Raw genomic sequence first — 27,977 nt, forward strand, 5'->3', positions numbered from 1 at the left:
ATCGCCTCCCTCAGCTGTAAAACACTCACAAGCAGTAAACTGAAGAGAATTCTTAATCCTTCAGCGTTATCATTATTAGAGTATCATTCACGCGCTTGTCTGCAAGCTGCCTTCTTCTCCCACCAACTGCTTCGTCTCACAACAATGCCTCGTTTCTGGCTCAGAAGCCCAACAATAGGCTCTCCCCTGAGCTTATGGCAGCATCTCCACCGTCCCTTGGCAGGAGGCAGCATAACAGTAATTTGACAGGCATCCTCCTGAGGAGACCCAACACATCGGTCACGCTGCTGACACACTCCACACCCAGACGAGCTCATCCAGACTACAGAAGATTTCTAGGTACAGGCAGCTGGCTCTTGATCGACCATCCAAAAGATAACAGGTTTTTCCCTTTCACTAACAGCAGAACAAGAAAGTACCTCTTTCCCGTGACGGTCCTTGCGACGTTGCCACGCTGGTTTGAGCTCAGTCGGCTTGAGTAAAGCAAAGCAGCAGGTAACCCGCAGAGAGGACTGAAGTCCCATTTCTAGTCCAACACATCTACTGACTGGCATCTAAAAGGAAATAGCACTGCAAAAACAATTCTAAGTTACCTTTTTATGATGTGCAAAGAGTCTCTCCTTCCAATAAAATCAAAATAATTACTCTTTGGATTTTTTTAAAAAGGAAATTGAAAAACCACAGGTTTTTTTTAAGAGGATGCACTGCTGTTGGGTGGTGCCAAAAAGGGCCAACATTTGCTGTCCAGAATAACATGAACTATCTTGAACTGACTGCTCCAACTTAAGGAATTCAAATTGACTAAGACCCCTGTGTCTTTAAACAGAATCTGTCATTCTAATATGACATGGAAAAAAGTGAAGAGTTTGAGTCACTCCTTCCCTTCATATAGTGCCATGGGACAAGTGTCCATCAGTTTATCATCAATGTACCAATTTTGCTTAGACAACTGTTGTTTAAAGGATGGTCAAGATTGATAACTTGAATGAAGGAAGAAAAACAAATTTTCTTCTTTCCCTATGTGAGAAAGATGAGGGTTTGTAAATCTCCAGGAGGAAAAACACCTTTTTTCCTTTATTGTTTTCTTTAATTTTTTTTTTTTATTTAACATTTAAAGTTGCTGAATGAAAATCCCAAGCTCTGAACAGCAACTCGTTTCTGAAGCTCGGCATGCTGGAATATTCTGACTTACATAGGCAATGGGGAGCTGGCTTTGATTGAGGTTTCTGCCATCTTTAAAGTATGTTCAAGGTTTCTGGCAGTTTAACTGCTCTTAAAGATAATAAATCCCTTATGAGACAGGAAGGCTGAACAATCATATACTTCAGACTAGCTCAATCCATATAGTTCCAAGAATAATTTCCAGTGCACATGATAGCAAGCATGTGATAAGCAAAGTTCCAGGAGGAAGTCCGTTGAAAAAATAGAATTATGGGAAACAGACTGAACTGCTAGTTTTATGGACATCGCTCTATTCCAGCACTCAGGCAGTAAAACGAAAATGAACTCCCTCAAAGTTAAAAATACCCAATAAAACTCAATAGGCAAGGTAATTATTTTGACTCAACAGCAGGAGAAGACAGGTCGCTCGTTCCCACAGAGAGTAGCTTACCTTGTTGACACCAAATAGTAAGACAACTTTCAGTTCACCCGTTTTTTTCCAAAGCTCCATTTTCTGTGACATGGATTTATGATGCTGGCCAAGCCTATACCACTCTGGGCCAAATAAAGACCTAAAGACCAAAAGGAACCTAAGCAGCACGTCCTCCAACAGCCTCTCCGGTGGTATCACAGCTCCCCCAGGGGACCAGGCTGGCAGTCCATTTTACATTCCCAGGACTGACCTTCTGCCCACATCCTATTAATGCAGGTTGCTCAAGAACTCAGCAGAGATTTGCTGGATCAATACTTGTCCTAGGTGTACAGATACAGTGAGTCAGGATGGCACCACAGGGATGAAGGTATCTTCTCTCTTTCTACCTTTCCCTCAGAAAAACAGGAGTGAACACCAGTCAGCAATTAAAGGTGTCGGCTCTATTAGAGAATAAATCCATGACAGACATACACTTGAATAACTGAAACTTTATATTGCAGGGGTTATAAAGGTAACATTTGCAAAATCAGCTGCTTTTCCCTTACAAGAGACCCACATACTCTCTATGGAAGTTATGATCTTCTATAGGTACAATATAACACTGGTCTGTCACAAAAGCAAAACTAAAAACTCCAACAGTAACATAAAGGAGATATTTATTGTCAAGCAGTATCACATAAAAATAAGTAAGCAAATGCCATAGTAACTAACAAAATGCAGGGGAACGTCTTGTAAATTCACCAGATTTTAGCTTCTGGTTTGGCTGACAGGAAACTACAAAGTGCAACTGTCCTGTGACTGGAGCAGATATGTATGGGGACAATAATCATACCAAAATAAATTAGTTGTAAACAGATCTGTTTACTATATTTTTTTATAACCACCTCGTATTTTTTCCTTTATATTTGAGGGTTTGGGCTTGCTTTTTTTTTTTTCCCTCCTCCTAAGAGTCACAAGATTTTTAGGTCTTGGTACTGTAAGGGCTAGTTTTCTAAATGTTTATTCTCCAGGCTGCCAATAGCGGTTTATTCCACTGAGAAGATAAACAATTAGCTTAAACAAAGTTTAATGTTACAGACAAATGACTTATGTTTCTGGTAATTACTCAAGTTGGGGAAGCAAGTTTTTTTATTAAACAAATTATGAAATTGCTTGTTTGTTTAGTATTAGTCAAGCATACTAATATTTCAGAGTTGTGTAAATGACACGTTGTTTTCTCCATCCTAGCCAGTCAAACCACAAGATACAAAGCTTGAATTTAACAGTGCAAGTACAGCTCTCAAGAAAATTAAAGCGCCCCACAAAAAAACCCCAACAAACCAGTAAATCAGTCCAGTTACTTTAGAAAAGGTAACGCTGCAGCGTTAACCCATTGCCTGTTGAATAGCATGGCCCCTAACCCATTCTCTTGAAATTTTCAAATAGAACACATTAAAGTTCAAGGGTAAACAACCATATGAGGAAACAACAGAAATCAGCATACCTTTTAAGAGCAGGAGAACACAAAAAACACCCTTAAGATGAGCTGTTTCAATTAAGTGCCTTTATTTCAAAAAAATGCTGGAAGATAGCTTTAGTCCTTAACCAAAACACACCTTCTTGTGACTTGTAATGGAAATCAAGGATTTATTTATAAGCACTGTGCCTTTCGCCACGGAGATGGGAAAGGTACATTCAATGTACCTTCAAATAAGTCCTTCTAATTACATTCTGACAGAATACATCAGGTTCAAGTGAATCATCTTCAAGAGTGACCTTAGCTGGGTGATGGAATCGGCAATTAAAATTCTGAAGTTGCTAATATGCCTGCAGTAACTGTTTTCTAAGTTACCTCCAAGTACCTCCCTTTTTAATGGAATTTGCGTCTGTTAAAAAATTGCTGAAACAGAACTCGGTTTCACAACGCACAGGCCAGCTGTATGTCATTTGGGAATCTGCGCCGGTGTAAATAATCTTGTTCTCCCCAGACAGCCAAACCAAGATAAATGGGAAAACAGCAGTTAAGTCACACCTGATGATCATTTTGTCTTTTTCTAATCACCAGACACTGTAAACTTATCATGTGATTCTACATTCGCTATGTCAATAGAAAAGCTACTAGAACTATTAAATCCTGGTTAAGTTATGTATCCCATGAAGACACAGGTAGTTATGACAACAACATTTACTGCAGATAATTTTGATTACATAGCCAAGGGATACACTGAAAATGATAATATATATCCATAACTTGGAATGCTCGAGATGGTTTCCACCGAGCTCTCACACCTGATGCTCTTCCTCAGTGATGTGATGTTGTAGCCTAGGTTTATTAGGATTGTGTTCAATCAACCAGTCAGCAAGCCAAGTCTGTGGAACAAAAAAAAAAAAAAAAAAAAAAAAAAAAAAAAAAAACAAACCACAAACAACATTTTCAGTTTTCTGTTGTTCTCTATTAAGAGTGTGGGAGAATATTAAAAATATCATTCTAAACCTCTGATACAGACACTGTCCTACTGTGCTGCGAAATGAAGACCTTTCAGAACAAATGGACATACAAATAAGAGAACATTTCAAAAAAACAGGCTAAGTCTTCACAGCTGATACTGCTTTTGAACAATTCACACTGACCTTTAAAAATCAACTCTTCTGGGCAACATCTATCATTGCATATGTATAAGAACCTTCAAACCATACTTCAAATAATCCAGACAACTCAGTTTTGGAATGAGACTGTACAATATGCATCAAACTGCTTAGTGAAACATTACTCCTGACAACACTCACAGATCCTTGTAATCATACAAGATATCACACAGGTATCTAGTAATAATTCACTAAAAATGCCAGACCATTGCACTGAAATCACCTTATAGTACCTAAAACTTGAAAACAAAACATTGTTACTTTTTGAAACTCATCTTGTAAGTTTTCCAGCAAATTGTACTTAAATAGGAATGTGGGAGGTAGGAATGCCCTGAGTCCTAACCTCATCTGCTAATGTCTTGGCCTGGCCTTAGGCAAATTAAGCCTTTGCCTGGATTTCTCCACTTGTAAAGAGAAGGTTTTAACACATCCTTATTTGCTTCACAAGGCTGCCGAGGATTATTTTCTGGAATGCTAAATACAGCAAACTTCATACCATACCGTGAAATTAAACAATTGATAGAATAGTAGACCAGTAAGGTAAGCAACACTCTCCTCTTATTGCCAGGTAGAAAAAGATCAGTCGGCACAGAAAGAGACAACAAGCAGAGCACTACCACAGTCCTCACAGGTTAGCCAGCAACAGCAGAAGAACAGTAAGAACTCAAGACAGAAATGGAAAACAAACCCAAAAAAAAAACCCCAAATCCCAAAACACAAAAGCCCTTAGAAAGACTATTTGGGAAAACGAGAAATTTTTAAATCATTTGAGACTGAATAAATTTATCTTGTGTTACTTAGGAAATTGGTTGAGACAACCTCTGTGCTGCTAGCAAGTATTTCTGAGTGGACAGATAGTTTCTGATACCACCTCCAGAAATGAAAAGAGAAGAAAAAAAAAAAGAAAAAGATAAGCTAAATCACCCAGACTTCAGTTCTTCAGTTTCCGGAAAGATACTAGAAAAAACCCAACATTCCATCAATCTCCCTGTAACTCACCTAGCAGATAACAAACTGAAAAACTAAAAAGCAATAGCCAACATATATTTCTGGGGGGAAAAAAATAATAAAGTTGTATCAAACCAACATTATCCCCCTTCTGTTACAAAGTCACAGACATTATGAACAGGGAAGAAGGAGCAAATAAAACGTTTGCATTTTGGTAAAGCTATTGATACTGCTTCATATAGCTTTCTAGCTTTCTTACAAGCAAGAAGGGAAGGAAATCATGGTCTCAAAGTTATCATTAGTTACCACATAACTGGCCAGGAAATTGTGCTCAGAATGCAGAGGTTAATTGGAAGCAAAACCAAACAAGGAATTAGAGAAACGTGGCTTATAAAGTAAGAGGAAAAAAATCAATTTTTAATACAGTGAAGAGATGTCTGAAGGGGAAAAAAAGATGGTAATGCTATTCAAATATGCAATAGGTTGATAAAAAAAAAAAAAAAAAAAAGGAGATATTACATTGTCTCCAGTGTCCTCTGGGGATAGAAAAAGGAAAAAAAAAAAAAGGAACGGGCTAGAAATTGGAGCATGGGAGATTTAGGCTAACTTTTAGTGAAAGCTTTTCAACTAAGTATAAGTAAGCGCTGAAATAGATTGCCTAGGGAGAGTGTAGATTCTCCATCATTTGGAGTGCTAAAAAATAAGCCAGACAAACACTTGTTAGGAATGCTTAGATACAATTGGTCTGGCCTTTGGGCAAAGGGATGGATGAAAAAACTTCTTCAGCTCCATTTTCTAGATTTCTATGGTAACAGCGACAGACATACAGATAAAGTGAAAAGGTTATAAAGCTGGCAAAATCAATGTACATTTAATCTGACCCCATGTATCCCACATAGTTCATAGAAACACCTCTGAAATATATTTCAGGCTTTTTTTCTGAAATGTATCTTTTAGAAAAATGCAATGTTGATTGAAACTAGGTAATGCTGTAGAATCCACCACAACTGCCAGTAAGTTGTCACACTGATTAATTATCTGCATTCTTAAAGAAGTACTAGTGTGAACGACTTGAACTTTAAGAATACACAAAACATTTACCACATTTTTCCAGATGAAAGAAAGCTAATTTTGTTTAGGGACTGAAAAAAAAAAAAAACCACAACAAACCACCCCACCACCAACAAAAAACCCACCAGGAAATTAACTTTAGTCTTTCCACTAAATGTAATTGAATGACACTCATGGTTAAAAGGAATAATACGTGAGAAGAGGGCAAGATACATCAGCTTGATAACCAGAAAGGGGTCATAAGAGGACAGAAGAACTTTCTATAGGTCAGTTTGACTATTCAAGATAGCTTCGCTCAAAAGAATCATAATTTATTTTCCTAGTGAACTGTGGAGCAACCCAAGTAAATGCTAATCAATGCTATATAGTCCAAATAATAGTTTATCCTAAAGAAGTTTGATAATATTAATTTAAATAAACATAACAATGACAAAACATAGACAGCCTTGCTAAGAACTCTGTAGTATTTTACTCAACAGTATAACTACTACCAGTGTGATTAGCATCTAATCTCACTTAGTATCTACTGTATGAGAGCTACTTCATCTCAAACTCACCTCAGAAACAGTAAATAAAATAAAACCTTATATTTGACATTATATGACAGTACTCACTTTTCCAGCCATGCATAATAACTATGTGTTAGAAAGAGTTTTATAGAAGTCAGCTAAAAAACCTGTCATTTCATCAAGGCTGATTTTGTTTAGTCCTGGCTCTCATTTCATCTGTTAACAAACCAATCAGCTTCTTGAAAGGCAAACGTTATTTGATTAACTCATTAGCAGGTAGCTAAAACAGCACAGCTTTTTAACAAAACAGTAGCTTTCCTATATATAGGGACTTTACTAATACAAAGTAAATGTGTCCCAGAGCATAGAAGACAACACTGATATCCTGTACGTACCATTGGATCTGCGGGCTTCTCTTTACACAGCGCAGTGAGCCCAGCTAGTAATGTAGGCTTCACATAAAGGTTCAAATAATCCCTGGCTCTTTGTCCAGCTGGAATTGGCTCCAAGATCACTGTAAAGAGTAACCACAGGTGTTAGAAAGCAGTCGTAGTGTGATTAAAAAAGGCATTCTTTCAAAGGTTGTTTATATACAAGATGCTGTTTTTCTTAATAAGCTAATAATACATAATGGTTTGGATAGCTTCTCCCACAACAAACTGCAAAGAAACTACCTGAAGCCCTTTTCAATGTCCCTGAGGTCATCTTACTAATTACAGACAATTATGAAAGGGAGGAAATCAGATCATCTGGGGAAAACCTGTATCCTTGAAGATGCACTGGGGGCAGGAGAGAAATAATATATCCCAGGTTTAGCACTTCCTTCTTGCAATGAGAAGCTGGTTTCTGAAGACCCTAAAAATCTCATCTCAAGTCCAGCTTTGTCATTAGGGTGAGGAGAAGAGACATGTTTCACAGTGGGTAAGGTTTGTAGGGAAGTGCAATATCTTTTATTAAACTACCTGATACAGTTGACAGAAACAGACAAGCTTTTTCTAGCAGAGTTTCCCTTACATCTTTCTTTCAAAGAGCAAAGTCATATTTCGTGTTACATCACAAATGAGATTCTCTCACAGCCTTTCCAGGTTCTATGGCCCATTTCTCTGGCACTTAACTTTGGAATTGCACCATCATGTGAACATCCAGCTGCTGCTGAATAGGAATTATTCAGCCTGAGCCCAAGAAGAGTCAGTCTTCTCAAGCCAAGAGGAGTCCCAGAGGCTGACAGTGCCAGAAAGACATGCTGGAGTGTAACAGCTTCTCATTTCCTCTCATTTACCAGCTTTGTCTGCTCCAATTCCCAGACCAAAAAGTTTGAAAAGTAAAAGCGAACCCTGTACCTATAATGGCTCTTCAGATACCTTTTGGTATGCCTTTCATAGCAGAAAATAACAGATTATACATAGACTCACATTCTCATAAAAAGCAAACAAACCCAAACTCTTCTAAATCAAACTGTATCTAGAGTCTGGACAGAGACAAGTAATAAGAGGGAAGAACACTACCCTCCCAAAGATTGGCAAGGTATTATCTGCACCATTTTACCTTCTGGAAACATGAATTGAATTTCTCTTTCTGCTGTGGAAATGCTGAGACTGCCATGAAGTGCATTCCTCAGATCATCAGTCCCATAGATTGCTCTTAAGCTAAAAGGAAGATAAAAAACCTGCTTGGTAGGCAACTGCAAATCCCTTCCAAGTCTCTACAGTCTGAGAGCATATAAAAGCAATATATATGCATTAATTAACAAGTCATTGGCTTGCTTTTGTTTTTAAGAAAAGTACGTAGCTACCTAAAATTTATGTTCTTGCACTCAGCATTCTCCATAAAATGGGTAAACTTTACATACTAAAAAACAAAGGTGAAAAGCTATGTTACACAAAATTGAAGAGATAACAGGCCACTCCTAATTTGTATCTCTATTGTAAAAGAAAAAAAAAAAAAGAAAAAACAGAGAGAAATTCTGGTCTCAATTAAGAGAAAGACAAAATCCTACTGAGTTCACCAAGACCAACCAGTGAGTTACCTGTGAGGGTGAGTTCTCTTAGCTCTTACACTGTTTGATGGTCCAAGCAACTCCTTCCAGTATGAGACTGCACAGTGTCTGGCAAGAACCATAGCAACTAAAGGTCCAGAACTCATGTATGCTGTTAAATTGGGAAAAAACACTTTTCCATATTGGTCAGCATAAAAGTTGCTACATTGCTCTGGGCTTAACTGGAGCTTCCGTTTCTATAAAGTGTAAAAGGAAAAAAAAAATAGAATGAAAAAAACCTTGCTAAATTAAGATAGCTTGCTACCTCAGGTAAGATTACAGACCTCTGCAGTCATACCTTCAAGTGCAGAACAGACACAGAGTAATTTCCCAGTCTAATCTGATTCTCCTAGATCTGATCCTCTTTGAGATAGAGAGTAACAAAGAGCAAGAGTTTTCCAAGCTAATTAAGCAAACAGGCCATTTGAGTAAGATGTGATTTTAGCCTACACAAACTACAGCATTTTATAACTGCTGGATGACTTAAAGTACAGTCAGGGCACTGTACAGAAAAAGTGAAGAGCATCACAAGGTCAGGATTTAATTACTCAGCTGCTCCAGCATAATGTTCTACTTTTAAACAATTTTCTCTTCAGCCCACACCGTTAATTATGCAATTGTTCTATTTTTCATTTAGTAATCACGCTTTATGATTCTCACAATAGCTGCCTAACCTGCAGGAGGCCAGCATTAGGACAACTTTGGGGGGTTATCAGAAGGCACAGGGTAGTCAAGAAAAGAGAAGTAAAGAATTTTTTTTTAAAGTACATTCTTTGAGCCTGAATTTACACAACACAACAGTAACACAAATTCAGATTCCTAATAACTTTGGTGCCAAAAGTCACTGGAGACATAAAAAGATGTTCAGTTTTGGGCCCCTCACTACAGGAGGGACACTGAGGTGCTGGAGCATGTCTAGAGAAGGGCAACGGAGCTGGTGAGGGATCTTATGAGGACACAAGTCTTATGAGGAGCAGCTGAGGAAACTGGGTTTGTTCAGCCTGGAGAAAAGGAGGCTGAGGGGAGACCTTATTGCTCTCTACAACTGCCTGAACGGAGGGTGTAGTTGGGAGGGGGTCGGTCTCTTCTCCCAGGTAACAGGTGATAGGACAAGAGGAAACAGCCTCAAGTTGTGCCAGGGGAGGTTTAGGGTGGATATTAGGAAAAATTTCTTCACTGAAAAGATTGTCAAGCATTGGAACAGGCTGCCCAGGGAAGTGGTGGAATCACCATCCCTGGAAGTATTTAAAAAATGGGTAGATGTGGTGCAGAGGGACATGGTTTAGTGGTAACTTGGCAGTATTAACAGTGGTACTTGATGATCTTAAAGGTCCCTTTCAACCAAAACGATTCTATAAGACACCATAAACATCCTGTGTTAAAATAAATAAATAAATAAATAAATAAGATCTCTCTAATATTCTGATACATTTTACATAAATAAAACAGCCAGAAAGGTAAGGGAGGAAATTGAAAAGGAGCGAATGCGAAAAAGAGGCATTTGCCAGAATAAGAAAAAATATTACTTTTCCAGGAAAAACAAAAAACAAACCAGAAAAAAATCCCAACCAAACAAAATCGTATCTAGAAGCGCAGTCGTCGCTCGCTCAGTGCCACAGAGCCAGCTGCCACGGCCGGAGGAAGAGGAAGAGGAGGAGGAGGGGGAGGAGGAGGAGGAGGGAGCAGCCGCGGCTGCGGGGAGGTCCCGGCCGCGGGCAGGCGCGAGGGCAGAGCGCCCCCCAGCGGCCGCCCCGCGGAGCGAGCCCGGGCGCCGCCTGCGCGTGCTCAGTCCCAGCTCATTAACAACGTCCGTCTCCTCCCGCGGGCAGCAAAAGGGCCGGTCTGTTCTGTCCCGCCCCGCGCACCACCCCAGTGTATCCCTGCGGAATCCGGGCGGTTGACGGCGTATGAAAAATACAAATTGCTGTTCGGACGCACTATGCTGAAAGTTAACATAAATATTGTTCCGACTTAGAAACTGTAGTTATTTTCTCTGGAGCGCAGCCTGTTACCTGAAGGATAAGGAATCCTGATCGGAGAATGCAATCCTCTATTTCTTCTTCCTTATCAACCACATCTGGTTTGATGAGGGCCAGAGTTCTTTCCACAAAAATCTGAGGTTCGGGCATTAACATCTGCATCTTGGCTTCTGAATTAGAATTCACGTGCTCCTTCTGTACTGCAATGACACCAGTTCATGATTTTTGGAGCCTGCGGTGACGTTTACCGCGCACCCCAGGAGCAGAGCAGATCATCCCCATGTCACAGCCCCCACATGAGATGTTCTCCGGACTAGTTAGTTCTCTGTAGATCACGCTCCCGTTTTCAGCCCAGCAATATTTTGCAGGGGAAAAAAGCCAAAAATTAAATGTTGTCAGCCAATCGTAAAGTGTAAACTAGGCTAATATTTCACTTATCAACTCAGACAATGTATGAGAGAGGCTTTGTCACACGCTACGTGCCAGGGCAACCTGGGTCAGGGGCTCACCACCCTCGGAGTGAAAAATTTCTTCATGAAATTCCACTGCTGAACCATCTGACTGAGCCAGGCTCACCGCGCTCCCGCACACTCCAACCACCAAACCCCAAACCTGTATATTCTCAGGCATGACATTGTGGTGTGGGAGTTATTACCTGGAGCTAGCCTCGGGGTTTTTCTCGATTGTTATTTAATTCCTCTATTTATGGAGTCAAGACAAAGTGCCAGTTTTCTAACTGAGCGGATCAAGGCCATTAGCAAGCTATTAACGTACAAAATTGTTCCGTGAATGGCGGAACCAGAGGGTTTCCTACAATTTGCGACTACAGTGTCCTTTTTCCCCTCTCCCCTCTGCCTCCATGCTCACAGCTCAAGGTCTCTCTCCACCTGCACTGGACAAAGACACAGAATCATAGAATTGTTTAGGTTGGAAAAGACCTTTAAAGATCATCAAGTCCAACTGTTAACTTAGCTCTGACAAGTCATAGAATCACAGAATCACAGAATGGTTCGAGTTGGAAGGGACCTTAAAGATCACCCAGTGCCACCCCCTGCCCCGGGCAGGGACACCTCCCACCAGCCCAGGTTGCCCCAAGCCCCGTCCAGCCTGGCCTTGAACCCCTCCAGGGATGGGGCAGCCACAGCTGCTCTGGGCAACCTGGGCCAGGGGCTCACCAGCCTCAGAGTGAAAAGTTTCTTCATGAAATTCCACTGCTAAATCATCTTTCTGTCCAGCTGACTGCTGCAAAACCCATCTATAATTGCAGAGTTATACCTGCCCTCTCCGCCGGGATGATCTTTTCTGCACCTATACCTTTGAGCCTCCTCGTTCGCTTTCAACTATGGTTGAATGGGCTGCGGCCTCCCTCGGGGAGACGAGACAGAGGCGAGCGCAGGACCGCCGGGGCTGCCTTTGCTGGGAACCAGGCTGAGAGTACACACACACACACACACACCCCGGGGCGCTGGGAGCAGCGGGGCTGGAGCCGGAGCACCGCGTCACGGACACCGGCGGCCCGAGAGGCCCAGGGCTCCGCAGAGACCCGGAGAAGCGGCTCCCTCTTCTCCACAGACGCCTCCCCGCCGCCCGGCCCGGAGACGGGCTCAGCCCCGCATACCCTGAGGGACCCAACGCCACACCGCCAGCTCAGCCGGTCCCCCCGCCCGTCCCGCCCCGCTGTGCCTCCCCCGCCGGCAGCGCCATACCACGCACCTTCCCGCTCCGCCGCCGTTGCTAGGCGACGGCGGGGCCGGCTCCCCGGGCGGAGCGGCCACAAGATGGCCTCCGCGTCCCTCGGCTGCCTGCTCGGCCGGAGAGGGGGGGCAAGATGGCGGCCGGGGAGCCGCGGTGCGCGGGCGGGGAGGGGCCGCCGCTCTCGGAATGCCCCTCAAGGCCGGGAGAGCCGCGGCCTGCGAGCGGAGAGCTCAGGGGCACACCTGCCCGCTTAGGGACACCTGGTGTGATACGGGAATAAGGAAAAGGAGCAGCATGAGCTACCAAAAATCTCATTTCTCCCTGGCAAATAAAAGCTTTATGTTGGTTTTACTGCACGCTCAGGGCTGCTGAGGAGGGAGGCAGAATCTCACAGCAAACGTTCACAAACTGAGGTAATGCTATTTATTGGAAAAAGGAATACACGGAATACAAATGCAAGCCCTTCTTCAGCCTGTTTAAATATCAGTATTTATCATGGGAGCGCGCACGAGGTTTCCTGTTTACATGCCTGAGCAACACCAACGGGCTCGGGAGCCTACAGTACGCAGCCTTCCGGCATTCCAGACATACTAACCTGAATCTACAGCGCTCTGATACTGTTTTTCAGCATTTTTGATTGAATTACAGTGTGTATCCAGCGCTACTTCACTTTTATCACAAAACCAAGTACTGAGTAAGAAAACAGTTGCTGTTTTCCTAGTTAAACTATACCAAGGTGAGCCGTGAACAGAGCTGTGGAAGCTGCATTCCCTGGGGATTTTTTACCATATTTTACCCTCACTGTGCCAATACCCTCCCTCCCTGCACACCCCGTTTCCCCGTCTCGGAGCAATGACAGGGCAGCCATCATCCATCCGACATGCTCTCCCGTGCCTGTAGCCCAGCCTGGTGACCTGGAAACCGAAGCGTTGGGTGCCGCGGCGTCGCCTCCCCTCCGCCCTGTTTACCCCAGGCAGGCTGTGGCCGTGGCCATCTCTCCAGGCTGAACACTGGCCAGCTGGCCCAGCGCTATCGGGGTGTGGACCAGCACACAGCCCTGATAACGACTGAGCTCCCTCCGTGGCCGTGCTGCCGCTCCTTTGGGCCTCATCCCCTCTTATTAATGATTTCTCAAAAATTGTAGGATCCGAGGTGCTGTTACAACCAGCAAATTCAGCTGAAACTGGCCATTGCCCTCAGTCCTTGAGGCAATGCTGACAAAGCGACAGAGAGAAAACACAGGTATATAGGCTTCAATTTTTTAATGAAATCAGACTGAAAGTAAACACAAAGGAGAAAAGAAACCACCACCACCACCTTATGAGTCACAGATGCTGACACTGTGTACCCTGGCTGTCAGAGGAAATAGCAAATTTACTGCAAAAGCTGGCTTTAGTGTAAGACAAAGCCACTTTGCCTTTATCTTTTTCATGAGTAATGTAAATAATGTAAAAATAGAAATGAAAAACAAAACTATACAGTTATTTCCTTGCTGTCAGTTTGAAATATGTTTAAAAAACAAAGACTGAAGTTTTTGTTCACATACCTTAAAAAATAAAGGTTCCAAATGCACGAGACTGAGTAATTCGGACATAGACTTTTCTTCACTGATACAGGCACATGGTATTTTTTTCTTTAACCGAGATATCTTATCCAATATTTAATTTGAAGACATTGTAAACACTGCAACTACACAGAGATAATGGGTAAACATGTTTTATTTAAAAAAAAAAAAGCTGATCGAAAGAGTTCATCACTTTTTTAGTTTAGTTCAGAGTTAATTTGGCAAGAGTTGTTTGTTTTCAAAGTCAATGAGCACAAGTCTCACAGCCCTAGCTTAGATTGAGCAGCTCAAAGGCTTCCTCAGGCTTCAGAATTATTACATAAGAGATGCTGAATTTAACATCCGTGTAAAACACTACTAACATTAATTTATTGCAATTTCTTTATTGCGTGCATTATTTTTTTTCAGCTAACCAAGCTAAAAAAAAAAAAAAAAAAAAAAGTACTTTCTGTGCATCATTATATGCTGCAGCTTTGCTGGGAGCAGGGTCCAGCACACTTCACTCCCCACCACGGGCCCTCGCTCTGTGTCAGAATTTCCCCTCCTTGCTGTTTCCAGAAGCATTTCTGGAGGGCGGAGATTGTCTAATTTTAGTACCTCGGAGAACCCTCCGCTCTCCAATGAGCGGGCAGCTGCATCTGGAGCTGCAGCCAATTACCCCGGGTTTCCTCCTGCTACGCTTCCCACGACGGTTTAGTAACGCAGACTTAGAAATTTAAAGTGGCCCCACGTTAAGAGAAAATAACATTATGTGTTCCCTAACAAAGGCTTATCTTTTTACAGTAGTAGAAGCTCAAAGGTGTCTTCTAAAGCCTTGAATTCGATAAACCTGACCTTACAACCCTGTGTTAATATAATTATCTTATGCATATTATCTTTATGGTGCTTGAAAAAAATATTTCTGATAACTAAAAGGCTGGTCTGAAGCATCATCCCTAACTTTTGTAGGCCAGGGATGTGACTTTAAGAAAAGAAACAAAAAACCCAGTAAAATTATGATTACAAGGTAATGAACCGTCACAGTTCTGAATACTTCTCTGGGCATAGCTTTGCTGCTGTATCTTATCTGTTAAGAGGTTTAACAAGCCTTAGTTGTCTCACTTATTTTTAGCTGGCATGGAATATAATAACACTGAAAGATTGTGGCTGCAGGTGCATTTGCATTCTAGGAACAACAGATAAGTAACTTTTTGAGGAAAAATATTATTTCAGAGCTTTGTACTCCAATACTGCAAGAAGGTGGAGAAACTAATGTCTTGTAGACTGTTAAAAAAAAGAAGGAAAGAAAAACAGAATGGTGAAAATAACAGAGTTAAGAAAAGCTAAATAACACCAACTAGTTGCATTGATTAAAAATGAAGCTTGCACTTCTTTTGGCTTTATTTGTATTTTGACATTAAGCACAGAAAAATGTATTTGCTTTGATAGAAATTTACTAGCTATACATTTACCACAAATACAGTTTTCACCTACCACTGACTTTTTTTTTTTTTTTTTTGCTTCTGTCTCTCATGATAAATTGTCATACCTACCCACACTACCGGCTCACCTTCAGCACTTGTTTCATCCATGCTTGCTTGTGTAGCGCAAAGTGTCTCTACGGAAATCCTGTGATCAAGCTAACTTCCTCTCCTGCAAGCCAGCGCTCTCCTCCATTTCTGCCTTCCTACAGCTAAACAATTCTACTTCTGCAGTTTATCTGTCACCTGTAATCCCAGCTAGCTTTTCATTGCTGCTATCTAACCCTTGTCAAGCCTTCCTTTCTACTTTCCTCTATTTGCTGTCTCACCATTCTCTTTAAAGATAAAATTAATAAAACATTCTCTTGACGCTTCCCCTTTCTACAAGTCTCTAAGCGGCAATAACAAAAATCTTATCTATGTGTCTTTTGTAACTCCATCATTTGCCCTATTAACCTCACCCTATTTCACTTCCTGATCTTCCTCACACCCACTCTTTCATTTATTCACAGCTTTGGTCATTCAGTCTGCTGTGACCCCCCCAGCACCCACACAGATATGCTTGTCTCTTTGACATTTAAAAAAAAAAAAAAAAAAAAAAGCCTTTGGTAGAAGTGCTTCTTGTCTTCTCACTTTTACAAGTCTTCCAATCACATTTCTTGTCCAGTTCTACCCTAAATCCCCTTCAAACTTGGTTTTGCTTCCCTCTCATCATCTGAAAGCTGCTCAGCCCATCACCAATCTCTTCTTTGGCCTTCAGTCACGTTTAGCATAGCTAGCTAGTGTCCTATCTTAGCTTTTCCAATTATTCTCACCTATTGCTTCTCCAATCACTGTTTCAGCTTGGCTTGTCAGTACCGTTCCTTGTACTTCTTTCCCTTTTCTACAAGAGCAGTGGTGAGCACTGGTCTTGACTCTCCTCCCTTCCATTCTAGCTCATAGATCAACATCCTAATGGGCTAATAAAGATGTGATTGCCTCATTACTGTCTCCTTTCAAACTTCAGGTGTCTCCATTGCAATTTAAAGTCTTGGTAATGAGCATGTATTAGACAAATGGTCTGCCTGAAAACCAACCACTTTACTGAGTTATTTTACAGCCAACTGCGCAAAGCAGGAAAGTGGGCTTTGGGCTCAGATTTGTCTAAACTGCTGTGGAGATGTCAGCCAAGATGCAATCTTTGTTATTTATTGGCATGGCTGGGAATCTTTCTCAAGCTCTCTTCATCTGTTATTGTTGACATCATTTTCTCTGGCCTCAACAATAAATCATTCGCTTCCATTCAGAAAGCTTTGCGACACGTCTTTTTTAGTTCTTCAGTTTAACTATGTTAGTTCTACGCACCTTTCCAAAGAAATTCTTCTCTATCACACACAAACCTGTTACTCTTCAATTGGAAGTCCATTCACACACTGATCTGGTCCTACGTACCTCTTGTTTGACGCTGAAAGGAGATCTCTTTCCTGCCAGCTGGTACAACTGAATTCCACTCCAGTGCTCTCAAATAAAGACCTTCCTGGCTTTATCCCACGGTGTTGCTCAGGATGAGCTCTTGTTGAACACCTGTAGAGGTTGGCATTAACAACTTATTTCCTATAAAGCTCCCCCTCATCTGTATATAAACATTGTGTATGGATACTGCAAATGATAGATATTAGGCTTTTACCTAACCTTGTGGAGCAGAAACACTTGCACGCGTTTGCTCTTTCATTGTTCCACATAATGTTTAACATAATACTGGCTTGGATTATCCCTGAGGCCACTAAGAGATAAGTATTCATTGTGATACTATCCACAATGAATAAATGAATGTATGAATAAACCAATAAAAATCTTTTATTTAGCAAATTACAAGAGGCAATCAGTTAAATAAGACTTTTTTTGAAGTTATATTGTCAATGCTTCCTTAAATTCATCTTCTCGTTATCTTAAGTCCATGTAGCTGAAGGCATCCTTTCTGCCATTGTCATTTTGAGCAGTTACTTTCAGCCGTACCATTAAAATCAACAGGATTACTCGCATAGTTGTTATTATGAGTAGTAAAATTTATTTATTTATACTGTGCATAAAGAGTAACTCAGATAAAAGCTTCCTATGCCATGGTATTTTGTATTTAGTAGGCAGTCTGTGACCTGAGATACTTACAATCAATTCAGACAAGACAGGCATAGGGTGTGGGAAAGGGATAAATTACATCAACAATTTCAAGGCAGCGAATGATATGTTGGTTCTCTTTTTTTTTTTTTTTTTAAATAAGGGAACTAGAAAAATCAACACAATGGAAATAATGAGGAAACTGAGACAATAAAGAAGAAAGGGAAGGAGGCGATGAAGACAGCTACAGGACAAAACTGGTGTCTACAGACAGCAAGGGTGGGGCTTGGAGTAAACAGCAAGTTTGATAGAACAGCAAAATTAGGCCCAAGATGACAAAGTCCATACACAAGTAAAATTCAATTACATTTTAGTCAACACCATGAATAATCGTAGTAACTACAGGATTAAAAAAATGGCAAACAGAATCATAGTTTTTTTTTCTCAGCAGTAAATGTGTCGTGTTAAGGAGAATTACCACCGAAGAATGGATGCATGTATTTTTCCTTTGATTAGCCACAGGCTTTGAGTGGGGAGTGAAATGTAAGACCAAAACCCAAGTCACAACCCAGAGGAATTCTTTAAAATTACCTGTGGCACGATGGGGCTTGGTGTGACTAATAACTGTAACAACCCATATTCTCAAGTTTCTCAGTTTTCGATGTCTAGATATGTAAAGAGTGACTTTGTTAGTCATGCCAGTGACAGTTCTCAAACCAGGCTGCTTAGCCAGTCTACAACCTGTCAGCCTGCTGTTGGATATGGGGCATACAAGGCACCAGCTATTAAAATGGGGCAACTGGGAATCACAGAGGGCCTTGGCAGTTGGGAACTGCTGCTTGGAATCATCAAGATGAGAGACTGAGATGGACCCGACCAGGAGAAATGGGCAGTTGGAAGAGTACAGCTTTAAAGAAGCACTGTTAAGCAGAAAAAGGATAACACATGCCAAAGTACCAGTGCAAGGGCTATGAGAGGAAAAACAAGACAGGTTCAGCAAAGCAAGAAAAGAGAATTGGGGGAAAAAAATAGAGAAAAGAAAGAAAAGGGAAATGTACAGAGAAGTCCAAATGAAATTACAATCATTCAAGTCCTCAGCAAGGCTTGATGAAATACAAAGGAGCTGTTTGGGGCAGTGAATCTTGCAAGGAAATTAAGTAATAACAATATCATCAAAAGCACTCAGGTTACATCCATTGGCTGAGCCAAACTTACGTGACAGACTCATATATGCTGCTGCCAATTTCAGTTTACTCTCAGGTGCTGCTCTATAGTAGATGTAGTTCTGCAGTCAGCTGCCTCAGCTGCATACATAAAAACCTGCCAAAATGAAGGTGGACAGGGCACAAGGGTGGTAGCATTTACCACTTCAGCCATCCCAGTTAGATCAACCTGCAAATATCAGTTTGGCCTTAGTCACCTGTAGTGACTTAAGCAAATGTGTGATATTTTCCAATTGAAGCAGACTAACAGCCCTATATAAATTATTGCAGTCAGCTCACAGACAGTAGCTTTGTTGTTTTTAAGCACAAACCATACCTTTTTGGTACAGACCTGGTGCATTTACAAGCTAAGCCAAAGCTGCCTAAAAAAAAATTGAAAGGCATTCTTTTGCTGGATGTGGGGTAAGTTTCTCTGAGATGGTGTAAATTAGGATAAAGAATATCTTATGAAAAATGCCTTTGCTTCTAACGCTTTTTTTAAAGTTTGATACAAGAAAACAAATTTTAAAAATATATTCTCATAAAGATGAGTATCTTTACCAGATAACATATACAACCTGTCCTGCGGACATCACAATTTTGAAATGTACTGGTTAGGTACTCTTTGTACTGTCTTTACCCGACCTAAACTCATAAAATGTTCTTTCACAAACTTTAGCCTAAAGAGCTGGTTGTAGAGCTTGTCCATAGTGTACCCTGTCAGCAGACTAGGTTGAGATAAGTATCTCTAAAGATAAAGTTCTGAGCTGTTGTAGCATAGGCTGGAAGTGTCGCAGAATACTTACAAATTAATTATCCTTCTCAGATAAAGCACCTGGCTGACACATCACACATATTACACTATGCTTGTGTGTTCTTGAAGTTACTCATGTTGGGCACTTATTTTTAGATTACTTTTAATATGTTTCCATTTGTGAGCAGCAAAAATATGAAGGGGAGGGGGAAGATTTACAAAAGCAAATAGCCACTATTGCTGAGAACTTAAAATCCAGAAATTGTAAGAAAAATCAGTTGCAAGTCCAGTAACAATTATGATGCAGTCTCGCTGTATGTGTGCATGGGTATCAAAGCAGAAAGCTTGGCTTGGACCAGTTAAAAAGTGATGCTCCTGGCAAGTACCACAAGCATCAAAGCAAAAGTGGCTTGAAATTCTTGGCTATAGCGAGGAGCTATTTTTCTTACAATCTCCCAATACTAAGCAAAATTCCATATACTTTTTTTTAACTCTTCCCCTTAAGAGGTCTGCCTTATAGAATGAAACAATGGATTTAAAAATAAAAAAAAAATCAGGCCCTTACCCTCAATATACCATGTTGATTTTATTTTGTATTGATCTTTAACACTCTGCTTGTGGTACTGCTACAAAGCTTACAAAAGCAAACCTAACGTCCCCTGTTTTACCAAGTTACTACTTCAGAAAATGAATCCTGTAGAGGATAATAAGTGCTTTAAAAGCAGTTCACTGAAGGACATCCTGGACTTTAGAACAGATTACTCAACAGCAAAATATATCACCACTATTTATTTTTATTCACAAGCAGCTATGTGCACTCTTTCTGAATTGTAATAGCAGATGAAAATATGTAAGTTGAGCCAGAGGAGATGTTTGAGAGAGGGTGGAGCATGCAAGTAATAACATATGCATTCATTATTATGGAAAGTTAGGTAATAATTGTTACTTTTTGCCCACAAGCAAGGGGCTGCTTTTTTTTGTGTGGCAGTAAGCTTTGGTTGTCTATCTAAAAGCCAAACTCTGTCCCTTTGACATAGGCAGATGGCATATGAGGTATACTGTACAAGAATTTGAAGTATGATTACAAGGAGCAGTTGTCTTCTGCACTTTTCACACACAACTCTTGTCAACAACGTTGATGTATCCTCGGGCAAAAGGAATTAAGGCCTAGGCGCGTGCTCAGGGCTCCGGCTCCCAGAGTTATGTAATAATCGAATCTAACTTTCCATTAAAAACAACAAATCCTGGCCCTCTCGGTCGCAAAACCAGCAGAGCTGGAAACATTAAGTAAATCTCTGGTACTGGAGTAACTGACTCAGTGTACATACCACGCCTTCAGCTAAACCAGCGCAGCAGCACCCTCAGTGAATACCACGCTTCCATAACTTCACCGTGCGGCGCCCGCCGACGCGGTCGGGCCGAGCCAACTGACTCCCTTGGCCGGGGCCCTCAGGGGTTGGACTTCCTCCCTGTCACGCCTGTGGCTTTCATGAAACGCCGGGCGAGGACGGTTACCGTCCGCTGGAGCGGGCCCTTCCCCCCCCCGGGAGGCCGCCCCGGCGATGGCGGGGAGCGGCAGAGCCGCCCTCAGCGCTGAGGCGAGAGGCCTCCGCGTGCTGCACCGCACCTTCCCTCCCAGCCCAGTCCCGCGGGCCGCCATTCGCCTCGCCCCGCCCGCCCCCCGCGGCGCAGCCAACAGGAAGCGCCGAACGGCATGAGTGACAAGCACCGACGACCAACGAGGAAGCACCTTATTGCTGTGTGGCTCAGGCTCCGGCGGTATAAAGGCGGCCACGCGTTAAGACTCTGGGCCGGAGAGTACGTGTCTCAGGGGGAGGAGAAGGTGGCGGCGGGGCCGGTGCGGAGCAGCCGAGCGCCGCTGGGAGGGGTGTCAGCTCCAGCGCCTGGGGGATTTTAATCCGATTCCGGCCGGCCCGGATTTTATTGCGAGCGGGTTTTAAAGTGAGTATGAGCGGGATGGCGGCGGAAAAGGGGGGAGGGGCGGGAGCGGACCGGATCAGACCGGCCCGGCGGGGGGAGCCGCCTGGCTGACCCGCGGGCCGCCTTCCTCTCTCACAGGCGCCTGTCGTCCCTCTCGCCTCTGCGGACGGGGCAGCATGTCCGAAGCGGAGCAGCAGTTGGCGGCCGCCACCGGCGCCACCCAGAACGGGCACGAAGCGGCCGAGAACGCCGGAGAGCAGCAGGCCGAGACCGGCGGCGCTCCGGCGGCGGCAGCGGCGGGCGCAGCGGCGGCGACGGCGGGAACGGCGGCGGCAGGAGCTGGCCCAGCGGCGGGAACAGCGGGGGCAGCCGCCAGCCAGAACGGAGCCGAAGGCGACCAGATCAACGCCAGCAAGAACGAGGAGGACGCGGGGTAAGTGCCGCGCCTCCCTCGGCGGGTTGAGGCGGGAGCAGGCCGCGTCCCCCCCTCCTTCTTCCCCCGCCATCCTCGGGCGCCATGTGCGGCGGCGGCGGCAAGGCCCCGGCGGCAGCGGAAGCCAGACGGGGTGGCTGGGGCGGTCGTGCGGGCCGGGCCCTGCTGCGGCCAGCGGGGGAGGGTGGCGGGCGGCCCCGGAGCGGAGGGATCGCGGGCGGTGAGGCGGCGGGCCCGCAGCGGCAGCGCGTCCTTTGTTCTGGAGCTGCCTTTTGTTGGCGCCATGTGGTGGCGGGGGGAGGGGCGGGCAGCGGGTTTGTTGCCGTCTCACGCTGTAAAATGGAAGGGGATTTACCTCGGCCGGCTTCGCCTCCCGCGTTTTTCCTCATCCTTTTCCCCCTTCCTGACGAAAGGAGCAGGTGGAAGGAGTTGTTTTCTCTCGGGGGGGGGGGGCTGCGCTGGTTCAAACTTTGTGGGGATCGCATGAGCCATCGCCACTGGCGTCGGTGTAAATGCGAACGCGTTTTGTGTAACGCATCTAAAAAAAAAATAATCCTAGCTTTGGAAGCTAGTCGGGGTAAGCTGTGTATTTTTGGAGGGAGTCAAGGAAAAACCGCATGATTGAGACGATGTGTGGTGTGTTTAAACCAGTAAGAGCGATTTTGGTGTACGTACTTGCAGCATTGTCAGAAAACAGCTTATCTCTCACGAGTGATTTCTGGAGGAGTCAGTGTAGTTTCGCTGTGTTTTGGTAGTGGCATCCTTGTGTACAAAAGAGCCATTTCTTTCCTATCGTAGTTCGTCTGTTGACGAATATATGTGCTCGACTTGAAAATTACCTGCCTGTTTCTTAAGGGGGTCTTTGTTATTCAAGCTACCCCGTGTATTTAATTGGAACTCCCTTTGTTATCCCTGGGCCCTGAACCAGAGGGTCAGATCCCTCAGATCGAACAGAGAGCTGAAGCCACAGTAGCGTAATAAAATTTGGCTGTAAGGGAAGGAGTAGAACTTGCACAAGTTTCCTTTAAGCCGGGGCCGGATGTACCTTTTGCAGACACTAGAAGAATTGAGAACCATGTCTTTTAGCTACGTGCGAATTTTCTTTCTACCTTTTTAGTATTCTGTCCTGCAAAGTGGGTGATACTCTTTCCTTTTCTTGCATAGGAGGTGACAAGTTTCAGCCCCAAATCCGTGTGAAATAAAACTCCTAAGAAAAGCAGTTATTTAGTGGGGTTGACCTATGTGGAAGACTTAACGCTGTGCTAAACCAAGAGCTGTCCAAGGCAGAGTTCAGCATACTGATGTTAGAGTGTTTTGTTAAGAGCTGAAACATGCTTTCATTTAGCAGCACTAACACACTTGGGAGGAAAAAAAGAGTCTATAAGAGTGCAGTTGCCCCGCTTATGTGGGTTCTGAAGGCAAAGCCAAATACTAAGAATTTGGTCTTAATTTCAAAGGCTCTCTATTGTGTTATTTAGATACATGTAGGTATCAATCATTCCAATTAGAAAACAAAGGACTGTAAATTACAAAATGTAGTATTTAACTACTGTGGTAAGAGGTGAATATAGCATGTGGCAATATATTTGTGTGCACCACTGCTCCAACCTGATGGCATAAAGCAGCTAAAGCTGCCTCCAGACAAATTCCTGTCATCTCCCAACCATTGAATCTCTCTTAAGCATTAAGTCAATGATGACAGGGTATGCTATAGAAAACCACTGTCAGTTTGTACAGATTGTAGCAGTCATGTTTGGTCAGTAAGCTGTTGTGATGAGGGGTCTGTCGTGTTACCTTTCTTTCAGCTGTTGTTGAAAGGCTTAGTAAACTTTGTAAGGCCTTTTCTGTAAGGCTCTATTGCAATGGCTGTAAGAAGCACACACACAGACTTTACTTGGACCCTATGTATCATGCTGCACTTGTTAAAAGTGCACAGCTTGATCTTCTGAAAAAATAAAGGTTTAGCCTACAAAAGATATGGTTTCATCCAGTTTAAGGAAAAAAAACATAGTGCCTGCAGTTTCTTTTTCCTCATGTTGCCTTTTGAACATAAGTGGAGGCTAGTTTTAGCAAATAAAAGTTACACATAAACACCAAAAGACGATTTTATTTAGGCATAGTCTAGTTTCTAAAGTGCTGCTAGCTTCTAGTGCCAAATCTAGGTTGCTCTAAACAGAGTAATAACAACTTTAACTGCCTTAGTCTATAGTTAAAGAGGCTCAAATGCTTTTAAAAGCTTAGTTTGTTACCTTGGAAACTCTGAAAATAGAAAATACAGCCACATTATTAATATTTTCATTTGAAGCGAGGCATTTGAAAAGTACCTTATTGACTGATCGGAGTTTTGTTTGGTAGCTTCACTTCTGTATTGCACTTCACTAGGATTTAGTTCTTTGAGATGCTTCAGGGGATGTTTTGTGTGGGAAAGTGGGCAGGAAATACTGTATTGGCCTTTCATGAAAGAAAGACTAACAGTGGAGATACTCCTTTAGTACTGATGAAGACAGAACTAGATTCAGTAACTAAGCAGGAACAAGTGCACAACATAGTAGTTAAGACAGGTCCAAAGTCCCATCTGTTGTGTGTGACTGTTCTTGGAGGTTGTAGATACCTGGTTTAAATTTTGTAGATCCTTTTTAGGACTAAAATTATTACAGCCATTTGTACAAATCCCAAAAGTACTTTGTTTTTGATTCCTTATTCTATCCTGAATGCTTTCAAAGCAGTAGGAATGATCCTAGATTCTTTCCAAAAACTGAGTTGACAGTATTTGATAATCAATACTACTTTGTTGCAAATAGCAGAACATTGTTGAAAGAATGTAAGTTACTGGCAAGGAATATTTCAGATTATGTTCAAAGAACATGTGTTATTGGCAAGGAATATTTTAGGTGATTTCTTGCTGTTTCTTGTATCCTGTAATAAACTTCAGGGTGCATTGTGTCATTCCCTCAAAAAGAGGGGGGAGAAGCCCACCCTTGTGCACGCCCATCCATCCCATAGTGTTACTAGCTTTTGACAAGATGCAAAACTGTTTAACTTTCAACAGTTGGTCCTGTTTCTGACAATGCTGCTGAGGTGTGTACCACTGTGAGCATCTTGCTGTGTGTGCTTTTCTGTAATACTTCCTGAATCTAAATGGCTCTTTATCTCTCTGACATTTCAGGAAGATGTTTGTTGGTGGCCTCAGTTGGGATACAAGCAAAAAAGACTTGAAAGATTACTTCACCAAATTTGGTGAGGTAACCGACTGTACGATAAAGATGGACCCTAACACAGGAAGATCCAGAGGCTTTGGATTTATTCTCTTCAAAGAGCCTGGGAGCGTTGAAAAGGTGAATTTAAGCTTCATATTCCAGATTTTTAACATGTAGGGGAAACTTTGCAGCTGGAGTTAATCCTATCAAACTATCTTTCAGGTTCTGGAACAGAAAGAACACAGGCTAGATGGGCGACTAATTGACCCCAAGAAGGCCATGGCAATGAAAAAGGATCCAGTGAAGAAGATTTTTGTTGGTGGACTAAACCCAGAAGCCACAGAAGAGAAAATCAGGGAATACTTTGGAGAGTTTGGAGAGGTGTGTAATGTTCTCTTAGTGAACACTAAAATGGTTGCTATTTAATTTACTAATAATTTGCAAGCTGCAAATTAAATTAACTTCAGATGTATCAAGCCTTCTGTAACTGATCCAGAGGTTTCTCATCTTGAGAGCAAGGAAGGCACCCACTGGACTAGATGCTTCCATTGCTACTTAGATACCCTTGCCTTTAACTCAAACCATTTTATCTGATGTTAAGATTGTTTTTAGGAGTTATAAAATTGAAACCTCTGGTCTGAAAGACAATATTAATATAGAAAGAACATTGCAACTTTGGTGTTGCATAATACGCATAGGTGCATAATACTTACTTTCTGTTTTACTGTCCTAAATGCCGTGCATTTAAGTGTTCTCCTAAAATACAAGTCTGAAAAAAGTATTTCATGTCTTCAGATTGAAGCAATTGAACTTCCAATGGATCCAAAGACCAACAAAAGGAGGGGGTTTGTGTTCATCACTTTCAAGGAAGAGGATCCAGTGAAGAAGGTTCTGGAGAAGAAATTCCATAACGTCAGTGGAAGCAAGGTAGAAACTTTGACTTGTAAATTTTTGTCCAATTCATTAAGTATAATACCACTACATCTACAATCTGAAAATAATTTTGTAGACCTGTGATTTCAAGGTACCCAAATTACAATAAGAACTTGCAATTTACTGCAGGGGTTTTGTGGTTTTTTTTTTTTTTGGCTACTGAAATTCTTTGCCAGTACTTGGGGCTTTAATACTTGCTGTGTTTTAGGGGCTTTTGTATGTAAAATGTCTAATTGCATTCATTAAATATATATGGAGAACCTGGCTTAATTATGTATCAGTCTAGCAATAGAAGCCATTTCTACAGATACATACTTATTTTCAGCATAGAGCACTTGCTTAAATTAAAGGCTTACAGTCATGAACTTTGTAAGCAGCTGCTTGAAACTGGCTCTGTCTGACACGGGGGCAACTTCTGGTGTCTTCTCTCAGAAGCCCCCTTCTGCAGCCCTCCCTGGTACCAAAACCTTGGGTCACGTAAACCCAATACAAAGAACCACAGAATAATGGCAACTTGTACCTGGTCATCTGGTTTTGTGAACCACTGTTAAAGTGGTGTGAGGTGCTCTGAACCAGCTGTGACAGTGTTCATCTGTGGGAATAACTAATAGAGGCTCATGTGTTAAGCTAATGAGAAAAGGACTAGAGGCAAATGATGTGTGCTGGCTGGAGGTGTCCCTCTTCCCTTGCTCTGTGGCCAGCGTTGACCATATGCTAACTTCAAAGCCCTGTTAGATCTGGTCATACTGTCTGATACAGTGACTTAAATTGTGTGTAGTTTAAGAGTGATCTTGACAGCATGGAATAAACTTTGGCAAACCTAATGTGCTGGTAGTTGTCAAGACACTGTAGTTAGTGATAAAGTTTGTTTTCAGGAGAGAAGAATGCTTATGTGCAAAGGGAGCTGAGAAATCCTATCTGGTGTATCATAACTATGGCTTGTTTTTGTGTCAGAGTGATAATAAAAAGAGCAGGTTACCTTAAAGCTCCTGTGTGAAGAATTCCAAGCCAGGCTTGCTCAGGTGCTGCTATCACAGGGAGTTGTTCCTTTTGCAGTAGCAGTAACTTCCACCTCAAACTGCACAGATTCAGGAACTAGGAAGCTGGCTGACAGCTTGAACTGCAGTTTGGGAACCTGTCTTGGAAATGTCATTTCTGGTTTTGTTTAGCTGTTCTTAGTATTTGATAAGTGATGATTTCAAGTGTTGGTAAGTCTACATTACAGTCCAACACAGATGCTCAGTATATATAGGGTGTACTAAGGCTACCAGGAAAACTCGTTCTGGTGCATTTCTCAGAGCCTTGTTCATTCAGTGCAGCTCAGGTGGAGTGGTCCAGTAGCAACAGCCTTGTCTTAGAGGTTGTGTCAGGATGGAGGGCAGCCCTGTGGCTCCTACAGGAGCAGTGGCTATGCTGAGGTGGCCTCAGCACCTCTTCCATGGGGGAGCTGATAGTAGAGAATAGGCAGTATTAAAATACTCTGAAAGGAGTGGCCTGCTTTGTATGGCCGGTAATGATTAACCTTTCTCTTCCGTGGGGAAGTTTGTGGTAGGGAATTGGCAGTATAAAACTCTGAAGGCAGTGGCCTGCTTTGAATGGCCAGCAGTGACTTACCTTTGTCTAGGTGGCATAACAAATCAGCTATTTCTGGATGTGCATTAGTCCTGGTCACATAATGGAGCAGAGCATGTACACCTCCTTTGCCTCTAGAGTAACCTCTGATATTCCTAGGTGGTTAGGTTGGGTGCTGCTGCTATAAGACAGTATACACACTCTTCCTTGTTTTTTATTTTCAGTGCGAGATTAAGGTAGCACAGCCAAAAGAAGTATACCAGCAGCAACAGTTCAGTAGTGGTGGAGGAAGAGGTAGCTATGGAGGAAGAGGCAGAGGTGGAAGAGGCGGCGGTAAGTACTACATGCACTACTTTAGTATGGACACATTC

General features: G+C 42.5%; 2 protein-coding genes across 20 annotated transcripts in view; one reads left to right on the forward strand and one right to left on the reverse strand.

Annotated features, from left to right (window-relative positions):
- Window positions 1-2,099: 2,099 nt before the first annotated feature.
- On the reverse strand, window positions 2,100-21,179 carry NME5 (NME/NM23 family member 5). 12 transcript variants are annotated; one of them, XM_063348928.1, is made up of 9 exons: window positions 20,859-21,179; window positions 18,790-18,894; window positions 16,912-17,043; window positions 14,003-14,145; window positions 10,795-10,956; window positions 8,774-8,979; window positions 8,293-8,393; window positions 7,143-7,261; window positions 2,100-3,943 (listed from the first exon to the last, which is right to left on the reverse strand). In XM_063348928.1, the coding sequence occupies exons 4-9, from the start codon at window positions 14,048-14,050 to the stop codon at window positions 3,857-3,859; spliced, it is 723 nt and encodes a 240-aa protein (XP_063204998.1). In that variant the 5' UTR covers window positions 14,051-14,145; window positions 16,912-17,043; window positions 18,790-18,894; window positions 20,859-21,179; the 3' UTR covers window positions 2,100-3,856. The 12 variants fall into 12 exon arrangements, with proteins under 12 accessions (XP_063204998.1, XP_063204997.1, XP_063205001.1 ...); XM_063348927.1 differs by having other exon boundaries at window positions 14,003-15,283; XM_063348931.1 differs by having other exon boundaries at window positions 10,795-10,961; window positions 14,003-15,283.
- Window positions 21,180-21,335: 156 nt separating this feature from the next.
- HNRNPAB (heterogeneous nuclear ribonucleoprotein A/B) overlaps window positions 21,336-27,977 on the forward strand; it is a 30,475-nt gene continuing 23,833 nt past the window's right edge. For 4 of the 8 annotated variants that reach the window (XM_063348919.1, XM_063348918.1, XM_063348921.1 and 1 more), the window contains exons 1-6: window positions 21,336-21,492; window positions 21,610-21,904; window positions 25,071-25,239; window positions 25,324-25,482; window positions 25,897-26,028; window positions 27,831-27,939. In XM_063348919.1, coding sequence (XP_063204989.1) covers window positions 21,648-21,904; window positions 25,071-25,239; window positions 25,324-25,482; window positions 25,897-26,028; window positions 27,831-27,939 — 826 coding nt within the window. In that variant the 5' untranslated portion in view covers window positions 21,336-21,492; window positions 21,610-21,647. The remainder of the gene's footprint in view (window positions 21,493-21,609; window positions 21,905-25,070; window positions 25,240-25,323; window positions 25,483-25,896; window positions 26,029-27,830; window positions 27,940-27,977) is intronic. The other 4 variants (XM_063348923.1, XM_063348922.1, XM_063348925.1 and 1 more) reach the window with 1 other exon arrangement.

Source organism: Chroicocephalus ridibundus, chromosome 11 (genome assembly GCF_963924245.1).
Source record: "Chroicocephalus ridibundus chromosome 11, bChrRid1.1, whole genome shotgun sequence".
Lineage (NCBI taxonomy): Eukaryota > Metazoa > Chordata > Aves > Charadriiformes > Laridae > Chroicocephalus > Chroicocephalus ridibundus.

Bases quoted from the DNA above. Each gene is read 5' to 3' on its own strand.
- NME5 (XM_063348930.1), bottom strand. From the start codon at position 14,050: ATGTCCGAATTACTCAGTCTCGTGCATTTGGAACCTTTATTTTTTAAG. The intron at 8,394-8,773 runs GTAACTCACTGG...TCTTCCTTTTAG, and splicing joins AAGAGAACTCACCCTCACAG to CTTAAGAGCAATCTATGGGA. The intron at 7,262-8,292 runs GTAAAATGGTGC...TACTCTTTACAG, and splicing joins TCAATTCATGTTTCCAGAAG to TGATCTTGGAGCCAATTCCA.